We start from the raw sequence: 14029 nt of genomic DNA, 5'->3' as shown, positions 1-14029 counted from the left end.
GAGTTGTCCTTATACTAGCGACGTCAACCCGCAAGTCGCATACGGCGGGGCGCACGGACCATGTCGGCAACGAAAGGCAAAGCGTCGCATCCGCCAACGACCTCACCACCTTCTTGCTGCCTCTCTGCCCACCAACGCTGCCAATTACTTCCTCCTAGTCTCGACAATGGCCTCCGGACATGGTCTCAATGGCGGTATGTGCTCTTCTGACTCCTCTCCGGTGGGGGTTGGCTGGTCCGCGGCATGTTCGCCTGCCGGGTCACACCTCGCGAAGACCCTCCCCTCTCCCACGAATTGTCGTCCCCTGGCTGACTCTCTTGCGTCTTTTCATAGGTCCCTCCCGCTGCTACCCCTTCTGGCAAGAGGTTCTTGGGTGCTACGTCGTGAACTCGGGCGAGGGCGAGTCCGGCAAGAAGAAGTGCACCCCGGCTCTAGAAGATTACTACGAGTGCCTCCACCACCGGAAAGAGGTATGTTTTGGGCCCTGGTGGTTCGGAGTGTTTCGAATGAGAGCTATTGGCGAGCACCGCTGACGATGGAATTCTGGCAATAGGCTCTCCGCACAATGAAGATGCAGGCTGCCTACCGCAAGGCTGAGGCCGCGCATCCCCGCGAGAACGCTCCCAAGGCCGAGCAGATTCGGAGCCTGGGTCTACTTGGAAAGGAAGAGGAAGCCAAGGCTGTGCTGGCGGCGCAGCGGTCATAAAAGAGTGATGAGCAAATCCAGGGCGCGATGGTTCTTTTCTTTTTTAGATGCGTGTGATCCTCGTTTCTGCTCACCGGAACCAATGTCCGGGGGGCTGTGACTGTATAGAAACGCTCAATTTGTCGACCAGTTGGTCTTGTGCTTGAAATGATACTCCTGTTTCCATGACAAAGTGTACTATGATGAACCTTACGTAAATGCTGTAGCCTGCTGCAAGGCTGAACGCCTTCGAGGGATGTTACAATAGGTAGTGTCAGCCTAGCACCACCTTGTAAGGAGCATTCTTTAATGTAGTGACCAAAATCCTGTAGGCACAAAGTAGTGGGATGCGCACCAAGGTACCTACTAAGTCAAAATTTGGATATCTCAACGGTTTAGGGTTGGTACTAGCCACGCATAGGGTTTTAGTATACACAAGACCCCTCGGCATTGATGGGGTTTGGTCAGTTGCGATCGTTGAGCCTCAAAGTGTCGTATATTCAATTCTTAGGGCTCAAGTTGCGAGATGGTTAGGTGCGTGTTTCTAAGAAAGGTGGATTATGTTGCTTTACCAACACTAGGCGGAGGATGTATATATTTGGAGTGGACGTATAGTTCCCGTTGATTTGCAAGATGGACATCTCCAATGGTAAGACATAGAGTGGTTATTTATTCATACACAAGCCTACACCAAACCTGTCTGGACAGACCTAGGTAAACAAGTACTTATCTCCTAGCTTCATGATGTATTTTGAACCGCATACTCGGGCGATCCCTTACGAGCATCGTGGGAATCCTCGACTCTTATGAGGCCATCTGGCATGTCTTGGCATTGTCCAGGACTGGAGGGACTGAGGCGACTATTTATTCAACGACGGATGGACTAAGCATGCAAAATGTCCTTTGACTGCTTTAATTGTTAAGGACAGCTCATGCGCCAGAGGACGCATTTATCCATTTCTCTAGCCCCCAGGGGCTGCTTCGTGTCTGCAGCTGCAAACCTAAAGACGATCATTAAACGCGCGATCCACGTGACCAAAAAACCTGAGAGTGGAGGCCCAACCACCACTAGACCAAATACGGACTAGCTCCACACACCCAAACATGGACCGGCGCGCCGGGCAGAAGCCCCCAATGATATAAACCCAGCTGCGTGACCTCGAAACTCCTCTTGTGTACTGAATCTAATCCTCCCTGCTGAGTCATCCCGGGGCCTTGATGGTGTTGGGCGTTCTTCTGGTTTCTATTGGTTCACCTCATTTCGCTGCTCGTGACGCGCCTCGCCGCGTCCTCTCACTTCGCACTCTCTGTTTGTCTATTTAATTCGGGCGGTGCTGCTCACTCGGCATCAGAGTGACGGCCCGCCATGACTTCCCGGTAAGTGCCTTTGCCCAATCACGACGCGTCAGTCACATGATACTAATTATGACAGACTCGACCGACTGGTCACGTGAGTTAGATGTACCCTGATCACATGATTATCCTCCCAGGAGGATCATTCTGTCATCAATTCCTTACTAATCCAATCACTGTGTAGGTTACTCGAGACTGGCAGCACGCAGTTGATTCGAAATACCGCTGCTCAACAGCTCGGGGATGTTCAGAAACAACACCCGGATGAATTATTCAATCTTCTGGGCCGCATTCTCCCATATCTGCGATCAAAGTCCTGGGATACTCGGACTGCAGCGGCCCGGGCGATTGGGCTGATCGTCGCTAATGCAGATGTATATGACCCGAACGAGGAGGATGGGTTGCAGATCAAGTCTGCCGCTGAGGACAATGACGTGGAAATCAAGTCAGAAATCAAATCAGAGGAAACCCTCTCCACATCAGGTGCGATTCTCGACCTTCAAACGCTAGACATTGCCTCCGTTTTGAAGTATGGTAGGCGGCTCCTCGGCAGCGCTGGCAAGGAGCACGAATACTCCCTAGCGACATTGGATCCAGCATCACGGCTTCAGCATCAGAAGAAGTCACTTTTTGGCCGGCTGGGCCTGGAAGGAGAGTATGTCGAGGATGAAATTGACCCGAGCGACATCGCCTTCCCTATATCAGGCACACCAGGCCCCAAAAAAGAATCAACCATCGCTTCCATTTCCATTGCTCGCGAAAACAGCTTACAGGACGCCGCTTCTCGGCGACCTAGCTCGCCCAACGAAGGCTTGCGACAAGAAGAGTCGGGTCTTAGCAAGCGACAGCTGAACCAACTCAAACGCAAAAATAAGCACAGCGCTAAAGTGGGAGCGAATAAGGTGCGCGTGGTGGATTTGTCGTCTTCTCGGCGGACGTCGGAAAATGTTACTACTCCAGTCGCGACGCCTCATCCCATCAAAACCGAAAATGGCGAGGGCCACAATGGCGAAGTCAAACCCGATTATTTCTCACTCGACCGCTCTGCTGATGATGATGACTCCAAAATCGTCTCCGAGTTCAAAGGGCCAATTGCCCCGGAGAGGCCCATCATTCAGCCTGACATTGCGGATCAGGGCGCCGGATGGCCGCTGGAATGCATGTGCGAATTTCTCACCGTGGACATCTTTGATCCCAACTGGGAGATTCGCCATGGTGCTGCAATGGCTCTCCGAGAGGTAGTTAGGGTACAAGGTGCAGCAGCCGGCCGGATGGAGGGCAAGAGTCGCGAAGAAAACGATTTGTTGAACCGTCGATGGTTGGACGATCTTGCGTGCCGCCTCCTTTGCGTTCTCATTCTGGACCGATTCGGTGATTACATTTCAGATAATGTCGTTGCTCCCATCCGAGAAACCGTGGGTCAGACCCTCGGATCTCTTCTATATCACCTGCCGCCCAAATCTGTCCGGCTAGTGTACCGCTGCTTATATCGGATCATCATGCAGACCGACCTGGGCCTCGATCGCCCAATTTGGGAGGTCTGCCATGGTGGCATGATTGGTTTACGATACTTGGTTGCAGTTCGCAAGGAACTGCTTCTCAAGTACTCGCCGATGATGGATGGCGTTCTCGAGGCTGTCATGAAAGGCTTGGCCGACTTTGACGACGATGTGCGCGCTGTCAGTGCCGCCACACTTGTGCCAATTGCAGAGGAGTTCGTTACTTCCCGTGCAGGTACCCTTGGCCCCCTCATGAATATTGTATGGGACTGTCTCTCCAATCTGCAGGACGATCTCAGTGCCAGCACAGGATCTGTGATGGACCTCCTAGCCAAGTTGTGTACCTTCAATGAGGTATTGGATGCAATGAAAGCGAATGCGGCAGATGATCCGGAAGCCTCCTTCGGTAACCTGGTTCCTCGTCTGTACCCATTCCTGCGGCATACCATCACCAGTGTCCGTTCCGCCGTGCTCCGTGCTCTCATGACTTTCCTGAAACTAGAAGGGGAAAGCAGCACGGATTGGGTGGATGGCAAGGCGCTGCGGTTGATTTTCCAAAATCTGCTTGTGGAGCGCAACGAAGGAGTTCTCAAACTGTCTCTGCAAGTTTGGTCGGAGCTTTTGAAAACAATCGAGCACCGCGGGTCTTTTGCGCAGGATACCGAACTTTCGAGCTCTATTGAGCCTCTTGTCACCCTGACACTAGGACCCTTCGGCGTCCCGCGGTACCCCGTCCCGATGAATACCTCGCTCTTCATAAAACCATCTGGCCTGCCTTTCTCCGCCCCCGCCGCTCCCCCTCCTGCTAAACCCTCCTCCCCAACTACTACACCTGGCGTTGCCGAGGCTAAGGGTGGCCGCAGACGTAAGTCGGAGAAGAAAGAAGCTCCTCCGCCGTCAGCACACAATGTGGACGGGCATATGTTGTCTGGAGATATCGATCTGGTTGGTGCAGATACTATGCTAAGGTCTAAGATATATGCAGCAAAGGCCCTTGGCGAGCTGCTTTCCATCTGGGATAAGCACGAGCTCCCCTCATTCTGGCCGGCAATTTTGGATGGTTTCGCCCTTTCGGCTTCCACTTCCCAGCTTGCATCTGCTATGGTCATGGAGGAATATGCCCGGAATTCTGGGCCGGAGAGCAAGTATTCTTCGTCTTTGAGCGAACGTCTTCGACCTGTCGTCGAAGGCGAGCGTCCATCTTGGTATTCCGATATTTCATGCTACCTTCATGTTGCGCGCGCCCAGTGTCATTCGCTGCTGAATACGTTCCGAGATCATGCTCACGTTCCGCCCTCCCGGCTGCCGACTTTGGCTGTTGTCGTTCAGGGAGACTCTGAAGCTGGCCCTAGTGCATTCTCTCTGGCTGATGCCGAGAAAATTGTTGGACCGGACTTTGACCGCCTGAAGAAGAGTCTCACTCCCGCACAACGAATTACGGCTCTCCAAGTTTTAACAGATACCCGTACTACGGCGCAGTCTGCAGTTGATGAGGCACGGGCTATGAGAGAACAGCGTGACATGCGCGTCCTGGCGGCTGCTGCAGGTGCCTTAGTCGCTCTGCGAGATATCCCCAAGAAACCTGGCCACATTATTAAGGGTATGATGGACAGTGTTAAGAAAGAGGAGAATATTGAACTCCAACAACGATCTGCAACTGCAGTTGCAAGCTTGATTGAGCACTACACCGCTGCAACAAAGCGCGGACCGGTGGACAAGATCATCGGAAACCTGGTCAAGTATTGCTGCGTGGATACATCTGAGACGCCCGAATTCCGGCACAACTCTCAACTAGAGAAATCTATCTTGTCCCTCCGCAAAGAAGAAGACCGCCGAGACCATCCCGATGCGGCCAAATTCGAACGGGAAGCCAAGGAAGCTCGCATTATGCGGCGGGGTGCCAAGGATGCTCTCGAGCAATTGACAATCAAGTTTGGCGCCCAGCTCTTGGAAAAGATCCCCAACCTCGCATCTCTGGTCGAACGGCCGCTGAAAGATGCGCTGGAGGGCGATCTCCCCGAAAACATCACGAATCCCGACGACGAGCTTGGGCAAGAGGTCGTGGATGGCCTATCGACTCTTCGTGCTCTCCTTCCAAAGTTCGACCCTGGCCTTTACCCCTGGGTTATTGGTCTCATGCCCCTTATTGCCAAGGCCTTACAGTGCCGCTTGTCTGTGTTTCGCTATGCAGCTGCTAAGTGCTTTGCCACGATCTGTAGTGTCATTACTGTCGATGGCATGACAATGCTGGTGGAGAAGGTGCTGCCAACCGTCAACAATGCCCTGGATGTCCCTCACCGCCAAGGTGCCATCGAGTGTATCTACCATCTGATCCATGTGATGGAGGACGGAATCCTGCCTTATGTGATCTTCCTGGTTGTACCTGTCCTCGGTCGCATGAGTGATACTGACAACGATACTCGACTGCTGGCAACCACGTCTTTCGCGACACTCGTTAAGCTGGTCCCTCTGGAGGCGGGAATTCCTGACCCCCCTGGTTTCTCCGAGGAGTTGCTTAAGGGCCGTGATCGAGAGAGGAAGTTCATGTCACAGATGCTGGATGTGCGCAAGGTGGAGCCGTTCCAGATTCCAGTCGCCATCAAGGCTGAGCTGCGATCCTATCAACAAGATGGTGTCAATTGGCTCGCTTTCCTCAACCGTTACAACCTCCATGGCATTCTTTGCGATGACATGGGTCTTGGTAAGACTCTCCAGACCATCTGCATTGTCGCAAGCGATCACCATATGCGGGCAGAGGAGTTTTCCAAAAGCCAAGCTGCAGATTCTCGCAAACTTCCGACCTTGATCATCTGCCCGCCCTCTCTCTCTGGCCACTGGCAGCAGGAAGTTAAGCAATATGCTCCCTTCCTGAAATGCATCGCATATGTCGGTCCCCCGGCAGAGCGTACTAGACTTCAGCCCATGCTTTCGGAGGTAGACGTGGTAGTGACCTCCTATGACGTCTGCCGCAATGATAATGACATCCTCAACCCTATCAACTGGAACTATTGTGTGCTTGACGAGGGTCATCTTATCAAGAACCCGAAAGCGAAGATAACTCTTTCTGTGAAGAAGCTGATGAGCAATCACCGCTTGATTCTCTCCGGCACGCCGATTCAGAACAACGTGCTGGAGCTGTGGTCGCTATTTGACTTCTTGATGCCTGGCTTCCTTGGTACTGAAAAGGTCTTCTTAGACCGATTTGCCAAACCCATCGCAGCCAGTCGCTTCAGCAAATCCTCATCCAAAGAGCAGGAGGCTGGTGCTCTCGCAATTGAAGCCCTGCACAAGCAGGTATTGCCATTCTTGCTTCGTCGTCTGAAGGAAGAGGTTCTGAATGACCTGCCCCCCAAGATCATCCAGAACTACTACTGCGACCCGAGTGACCTGCAGAAGAAGCTCTTTGAGGATTTCTCTAAGAAGGAGCAGAAAGAGCTGCAAGAGAAGGTCGGCAGCACGGAGCGTTCTGATAAGGAGCACATCTTCCAGGCTCTGCAGTACATGCGCCGTTTGTGCAACTCGCCCGCATTGGTGGTCAAGGAAGGTCACAAGCAGTATAATGAGGTTCAGACCTTCCTATCTGCCAAGCGTTCTAATATTCGGGACGTGTCGCATGCACCCAAGCTCACTGCTCTGCGTGACTTGCTTGTTGACTGCGGAATTGGCATTGATCACTCGGCGGAGGGCGAGCTAGATACTGGTGCAAGCTTTGTCAGCCCGCATCGTGCACTGGTCTTCTGTCAGATGAAGGAGATGCTTGACATTGTGCAAAATGATGTTCTCAAGAAGCTGCTCCCGTCTGTCCAGTACCTTCGTCTAGACGGTGGTGTCGAGGCCACCAAACGCCAAGACATCGTCAACCGTTTCAACACCGACCCCAGTTATGATGTGCTGCTCTTGACCACCAGCGTTGGTGGATTAGGTCTCAACCTTACGGGAGCAGACACAGTTATCTTCGTTGAGCATGACTGGAACCCGCAAAAGGATATTCAGGCAATGGATCGCGCTCACCGCATCGGCCAGAAGAAGGTTGTTAACGTCTACCGCCTGATTACGAGGGGTACTCTGGAGGAGAAGATCTTGAAGTATGTCCCCCACGGCTCATGTGCATTGTATTACCTCTATAGCTAACATGAAACCATCTACAGCCTGCAACGATTCAAGATTGATGTCGCCTCTACCGTTGTCAATCAACAAAATGCCGGCCTCGGCACTATGGACACGGACCAACTCCTGGATCTCTTCAGCCTCGGCGAAACAGCAGAAACGGCCGAGAAACCAAGCGAGCAGACCGGCAACGAGGTCGATATGGTCGACATCGATGGTGAGGTCAAGGAGAAGGGCAAGAAGGGCTGGCTTGATGACCTAGGCGAACTCTGGGACGACCGCCAATACCAGGAAGAATACAATCTGGATTCGTTCCTGGCTACGATGAATAATTGATGACCACTTTGCCTGCGATTCAGGTCCACGTCTTGGTTTGCATCCGATTATCATGCCAGGCACCTCATCTACCTCCGAACTTCTTAACCACGATCGTCACGTCCAACAACCTATTCCACTTGCTTTCTTCTATAAGGAATAATTCTCTGTGCATCAGCGAATACTTGTTTCTTTCATCGGATCTTACTTGGGGTGGTACTTTGGCTTTTACGCGCATCTCCTTTTATTCGTCCGAATTCCTTGGAATCCTTCCTGTATTTCTAGCTTGACCTTATCCTCCATGACGTATGATATCTTGCATGTAAATAGAGAAAGAGCTTTTACTACGTTAATTTTTTTTTTTTTTTTGGCTGAGACATTGGGTTCCCCAAGAGATTCAATGCAGCATGCTCGCCTGCGTGGCATACAGAACACGTCAAAGTGAAAACGCAGGTGATTTTGAGGTCACTATCTCATAGCTTGAGCCTTTGAAAACTCACAAACTGTCGAAGAAGACAAGCCTTTGTTCGTCTGTTATCTGGCAATCTCGCGTCATAAGTATCCTGCAAGGCGATAAGATTCTCAGATGTCATGAAACAACACACCAAGGTGAAACCATCAGAGGATAAACAAAGAACAATACAACTTCGGACGGTAGACAAACTCCCCTAGAGTAGAAAAACCGACAAACGAAACACCGCGATCGCGCCCACCCAGATCAATATTGCCCGGAACAATAACCGCAGATGCATCCCAGGCGCCGAAAATTTCCCAGACACCCCCGAGGACAGAAAAAACATGTAAACCCGAGAAAAGAAAGAAGAAGAAGAAGGCCGGGGCTATGTGAGCCGGAAATAAATTCTAGATACATGGCAAGAAAAATAATTGAGGTGATTCCTGCCACAAAGACTGAAAACAGATGCGGCAGGAAATGAAGCCAAGTATGAAAAGAGACGTCGATGGAATTTGATTTGAGCACCGAGACAGTCGTATTTGCTGGAGGGCTCTTCACAAACTCCGGATCTCAATACATGGGCCAACGCGCCAGGCGTATGCCCGAACATACCAAGTCTGTGCTCAAGCCCGCCCCTTGGGTTTGGCGAGCATGTTCAGGCGGCTCAGACTGAGAACGCCACGGGACCTTTGCTTCGCGCTGGCAGTCGTACTCGTAGGAGTACCCATGCGAACCGAGGAAGAGCGAACGGGGGTCTTAATAGGTCGGGATTTGACAGGGCTGGGGGTTGGCGAGTTCGACTTCTTCAGCCTCTTGGTGGTGCGCTCATCCGAATGCGAATCAGCCGGGGGAACGTTCTCGGCGTTCTCAGCATTCGGCAAGTCATCGTCATCCACTTCATCCCGGTGTCTCTTGTTTCCGATCCCATGGGCGATACCGTGGGCTACAACAGGCAGCTCGGGGTACATAGTTCCCTTCTCGGCGGCATCCGACTTGCGAATATGTCGGATGGTGGGTGACATTGCTGCATTGAGCTGGTTTGCTTCAGCAGAAGCTGCAGTTTGCTCCGGGGTGAGAGTAGGAAGAGTGGGGTAGACAACCTCGGTGAAGGTGGAACGAGAGGGAGTGGTGGGAATCTTGGTTCGAGAAGGCGATGTATGTGTCAGGTCATAACGAGACTTGACACTCGGGGTGAATTCAACGTGTTTCTTTGGCGACGGAGTCGGGGCGGAGAGAGCGATTTCACTTTGAGCGCCAAAGAGCGAGTTAGGATTGAAGTCAGGCGCAGCCGCATGGGTTCCAGCTGCAATCTTGGAAGGGTCCCGAGAGAACAAGGGCTGGCGTTTGCGAAGAATGGACTTGAGATTGTTGAGGGTGGGCAGGCTGCTCTTGAATCGCGGGTTGAACTCGGTACGTGGGGTACGAGGTGATGCTAGACCCTTGGTAGAGGGAGATCGTGCCAGAGAAGGAATCAGTGATGTTTTCGGAGCCTTGATACTGACGGACCCAGAGCGCGCAATAGAGGCCCGGGTCGGGGTCATGAGGGAATTGCTGATCGTTGCGCGGGGGCGCGGACCAAATGGCTTCTGAGTGGGGGGATCCTTCTTTTCGACCTGAGGGCGGCTGTTTGATGCGTTGTCCGTTGGGTTAGGCTTAGCACGCTTAGCCGTAGGAGTATCAGTAGTGGATGCGGATCCGGTGGATGGCTTCGCCGGAGATCGCGAAGGTGAGGGGTTCTGGGACTCAGGTTCATCAAGCAGTGCCTTGGATTTGGTGCGCTTCAATGACTTTGCCACAGGGTGGAAGCGACCGGGAGTGGCCCGGAAAGAAGAAGGGTGTCCAGCAATTGAGTCCATCTTCTTGAACTCGGCCATGTGCACGTCACTGAACCGTCCAGCCTTGCCCTTGGGCTTTGCAATCTTCCGGTCCCCGTGCGTGTGGTCGGCCTCATGCTCTTGTTGATCCTGCCTCGACTTGTCGTGAATCATCTGTGCTTTGATTCGTGCAACATCTTCGCGAACAGTGTCCATCAGGTGTTTGGCTTCATCGCTGAGTTGAGACTCCTGGCCGAACTTGAACTCGTATCCGGGAGTGCCGAATTGGATGGGCACGGGCGATGCCTTCAACTTGGAAGGTGTGTTTTGTATCGCACTGTTCTTCACGATGTTGCCGTTGGCATCTTTTTGAATGGGATTAAAGCCCAGAATCAATCCTGAGTCGGCCCGTTTGGTCGTGCTTTGCTGTGCCTTGCTAGGGTGCATTTCCTCTGGGGGTGGACGAACTGAAGAGCTGGAGGTTGGGGTTCTCGCCTCCGCTATCTTGTGACGCAAACCCGTGTTGGGGGTGGTCTGGAGATTCTTTTTGGTGACGGGGGTTCGAACGGGAGAGGGGCCATCACTAGTAGTCTCGTCGCGTTCCTCAACAGATGCAAGTCTGGATCTCTTGTCGGCCTGAGGAGTCGACTCTTGGGGCTAGTTTGGTCATACCATGTTAGTTGATTTCAACGACAGTCGTGGTGACGCCTTGCACCCCCTCTTGTGCAGGCGTTGCTAGGGCATACTGACCTCGGGCGCGGGAGAAGCCTGGGCACTGACACTGCGCAGGCGGGCGGAGCGGCGGACCGCCATGGCTGGAGCGGATGCGGTTCTGGGTATGGAGAGATTGTTGATGAGCTTGGGAGATGGTTCAAGTGCAAATACAGATGGGGCGAGTGGGAAGAGGGAGTCGAAGAGGCGATGGGTCGTGGTGTGAAGCGAGACACCTCAAATGTAAACAAACGCGCTTGACGTCACATGACTAATCATATCTATGTCCTGGCGCTTGAGCAACACTGGTACTACGTCTTTCAAACTAATTTCTGGCAATTAAATTCTGGTTCTGTTCTCTACAAAAACTAAAGAATAAAAATAAAGATTCATATCATGTTCAGTGACATCCGGGAGGTTAAATTGTGGATGCTGCAATTCTTCCCGCTGTGTAGACCAACGGTCGACGACGGGAAAGGCATCAGTTCGGCTTGATTAGACCCTAGGCCAGATTCACAAAGCTATCGAAGTGTATTTCCAACCGTGGATCTGCATTCTGAGACTCAAAGCCGAAGAGAGGCAAGTGTTTTGTCTTTGTTTGTACCAACGATTCGGTAGAATTTCAACATTCCTCTCCAGCTAGTTAACTCGTTTTCTTAGGGCTGATTTTGAGTCATCGTTGCATTCTATTATCGACAATCCGGTTGATGGGCTCACAGACTGCACGAATAAAATGCCTTCGTGCGAAAGCGGTCATTTTTCGCTGTGGCATCTAATATCCTGAATGTCCTGAGCGACGAGTTCGGGCGAGTTGACGGAGATACTCGTCGTGTCTTTCTCTGCGGCATCAGCCAAGGCACGGCAACCACTCTATAGATATTCTTTTGCGCCGCAGGTCACATAGTTTGACCCCTTGGCGGAGTATTGGGGTTCTGTAGCTGGCTACCTTTTGCTGGAATGGCTGAAGACTTGATGCGATGTTAACAGGTAGTGGAAATATTGCGCTAAACCTCCGGCTGCCGGACCTTTATGGGGCCCAATGGGCTTGACAATATACGTTAAATATCAAGACTGTTCCCTGGAGATAATCGCCGGTCCTAGCCTCCCAAAAATTGAAGCAACTACCGACATATTCATACCCTCGACACCAGTGCTCTTGGGTCATGGAATTGACGAGCCGGTGGTGTCCATCCGACTAGGTCGCCGGGCAGCGCAGATACTACAGTATCTTAAGGTGGCAAACCGAAATGGCATAAATTCAGCGGCGCCAAGACAAATGGGCACTGGATCAAAGGCCTCAAGGGCTTCTGAGCTGGTTAGATAGGCCGTTGAAAGCGTGCTAGCCACAGTTGCTAAACGCATTTAACGAGATAAATTAGTCACTGAACTAGCTAGTTACCAGGCCTTACTAACAGTTGGACCTTCTTCGCGTAGTATCTGACTTGTCAATCGTGTACGGTTCTAGCGTTTCTGGTAAGCCATTACTAAATCTACTACCCTGGGATATCAGAACTGCGGAGAGGAAGGGTATAGATTAGTCGCTGCCGACTTTTACATCGTTAACCCCTAGGTTATAAATTGGCAATCGCTTATCCCGGCGGTAATAAAGGATTTCGATGTCGAGCCTATTGATATTCAAACGTGGATCGTAACTCTAGAGAGTTTCACCAACCCTATAGAAGACGATCTACGTAACAAGCCTGCTCTCAAGATCTTAGAATTTTTCAAGGCGATCGCGTACTCGAATGAGGCAGGCCCAACAAACCACCCTGGCGTACACTCTGCTAAGCCAGCTGCATGACAAGTCCTTCCTTGAGTGCCTTGATCGCCTTCTTACCTAGCGGATCCTTTCCGTTCAAACTGGCCCGTTTACGTTCGGGCCCAGACAATGTGGTTATATCATAGCGGTCTCCGCCCAGTGGTTGTTCTTTCCCGAGCTTCTTCAGCTCCAGTGCAAAGCCCCACGGGTCATTCACAGCCGTAGGCGCAGGCAGCGAGTCCTTACCAGTCGCAGGCACTGGCTCCGCCGGATTACTATCCTCTGGCGCGTCGTGAAGGACAATCTTGTGCTTCGCGGCATACGCATACAGATACTTGGGGAGATCCTCAAAGCCCTCACAGTCTCCCGCATATGCATCGAGGCGGATAGCTAGACCCATGACCATCCCAATATTCTTGATCTCGGAGTCCGGTTTCAGGAGGTTGTGGCGCTCGAGGTTTGCCATCATCGCGAGGAACATCGTTCGAACAGTATGCAGGAACAATTCCAAGCCTTCGCCATCCTCGATCCTGAAAAGCGATCGAACATTAGACAGAAAACCGGTGGGGCGGCAGGGGGATGGAAAGTAAAAAAAGGCCACATACATAAACAAAGCGGCAGGGTCGTAGCGAAGGAAGAACAGCGTCATGGCCTCGCAGATATACCACTGTTGTTTCCAGTCATCCTTGGCCTCTTCGAAATCGACCAGCAGGTTCCCAAGCACCTCCTGCAACCCGTATCCATAGAAGTCGTTGTAGATGTGCATGTCGAACATGTCTGGGTTACGCAGAGAACATAGGGTGGAAGTCGTGGCGAACTTCTGGAGGCCTCCCAGAGACAAGGTGTACGGGTGATCAGGATGTTCTTCGATGGGCTTTGTGCAACGACAGGTCTTGCCTCGGTCACATGGAGGGAGGCCATCAGTCTTTTTGGGCTCGCCCTCACCCTCACCCTCATCTTCAACGTCCTCGTCGTCATCCGATCCGACAATTGGTCGGCACTGACAGACAAACTGCCAAGCAGACTCGGGATTGTGCGTCATCATCATGCGATATTCCGTGTCAGCATTTGCAGAGCCAGAAATACCCTTCGACCATCGCTTACTGCGAGGAACTGGGGGCTTTTCAGGGGCATTGTCAGTGCTGGCTTTGGACTTTTTGGATGCGACGTCAGCCGCCGCGTCGGTAGACTTTCTCTTTGGGGGCATAGTGTTAGAAAATTCCGTATGTATTTCGGAGAGAACGCAAACTAGAGGGTTGTAGGTCTTCGCTGGTAGAATAGGGAATAGGGCGATGTGACTGATCAATCATCTGAGCGAGACGCGTCAACCCG

The 14029-nt window shown here is 52.1% G+C and overlaps 5 protein-coding genes across 5 annotated transcripts; 3 read left to right on the top strand and 2 right to left on the bottom strand.

Moving 5' to 3' along the window:
- Positions 1–166: 166 nt before the first annotated feature.
- On the top strand, positions 167–706 carry N7482_008427 (uncharacterized protein; the record flags this gene model as incomplete). The annotated part of the gene is made up of 3 exons (XM_056690551.1): positions 167–194; positions 334–470; positions 554–706. 3 exons carry the CDS (start codon positions 167–169, stop codon positions 704–706), a joined length of 318 nt encoding a protein of 105 aa, XP_056540316.1.
- Positions 707–2051: 1345 nt separating this feature from the next.
- On the top strand, positions 2052–7980 carry N7482_008426 (DNA-binding ATPase; the record flags this gene model as incomplete). Its single annotated transcript, XM_056690550.1, has 4 exons — positions 2052–2062; positions 2118–2135; positions 2223–7622; positions 7686–7980. The coding sequence occupies 4 exons, from the start codon at positions 2052–2054 to the stop codon at positions 7978–7980; spliced, it is 5724 nt and encodes a 1907-aa protein (XP_056540315.1).
- A 1056-nt stretch (positions 7981–9036) lies between these two features.
- N7482_008425 (uncharacterized protein) lies at positions 9037–11040 on the bottom strand (the record flags this gene model as incomplete). Its single annotated transcript, XM_056690549.1, has 2 exons — positions 9037–10884; positions 10978–11040. The coding sequence occupies 2 exons, from the start codon at positions 11038–11040 to the stop codon at positions 9037–9039; spliced, it is 1911 nt and encodes a 636-aa protein (XP_056540314.1).
- A 937-nt stretch (positions 11041–11977) lies between these two features.
- On the top strand, positions 11978–12194 carry N7482_008424 (uncharacterized protein; the record flags this gene model as incomplete). Its single annotated transcript, XM_056690548.1, is given in 2 exon segments — positions 11978–12162; positions 12173–12194. 2 exon segments carry the CDS (start codon positions 11978–11980, stop codon positions 12192–12194), a joined length of 207 nt encoding a protein of 68 aa, XP_056540313.1.
- A 528-nt stretch (positions 12195–12722) lies between these two features.
- Positions 12723–13904, bottom strand: N7482_008423 (uncharacterized protein; the record flags this gene model as incomplete). The annotated part of the gene is made up of 1 exon (XM_056690547.1): positions 12723–13904. One exon carries the CDS (start codon positions 13902–13904, stop codon positions 12723–12725), a length of 1182 nt encoding a protein of 393 aa, XP_056540312.1.
- Between the last annotated feature and the right edge of the window lie 125 nt (positions 13905–14029).

This window comes from Penicillium canariense (genome assembly GCF_028826845.1).
Source record: "Penicillium canariense strain IBT 26290 chromosome Unknown utg000006l_segment0_segment0, whole genome shotgun sequence".
NCBI classification, from domain to species: Eukaryota; Fungi; Ascomycota; class Eurotiomycetes; order Eurotiales; family Aspergillaceae; genus Penicillium; species Penicillium canariense.
The sequence above is the reverse complement of the archived record's forward strand: the minus strand, read 5'-3'. Positions and strand labels throughout refer to the sequence as shown.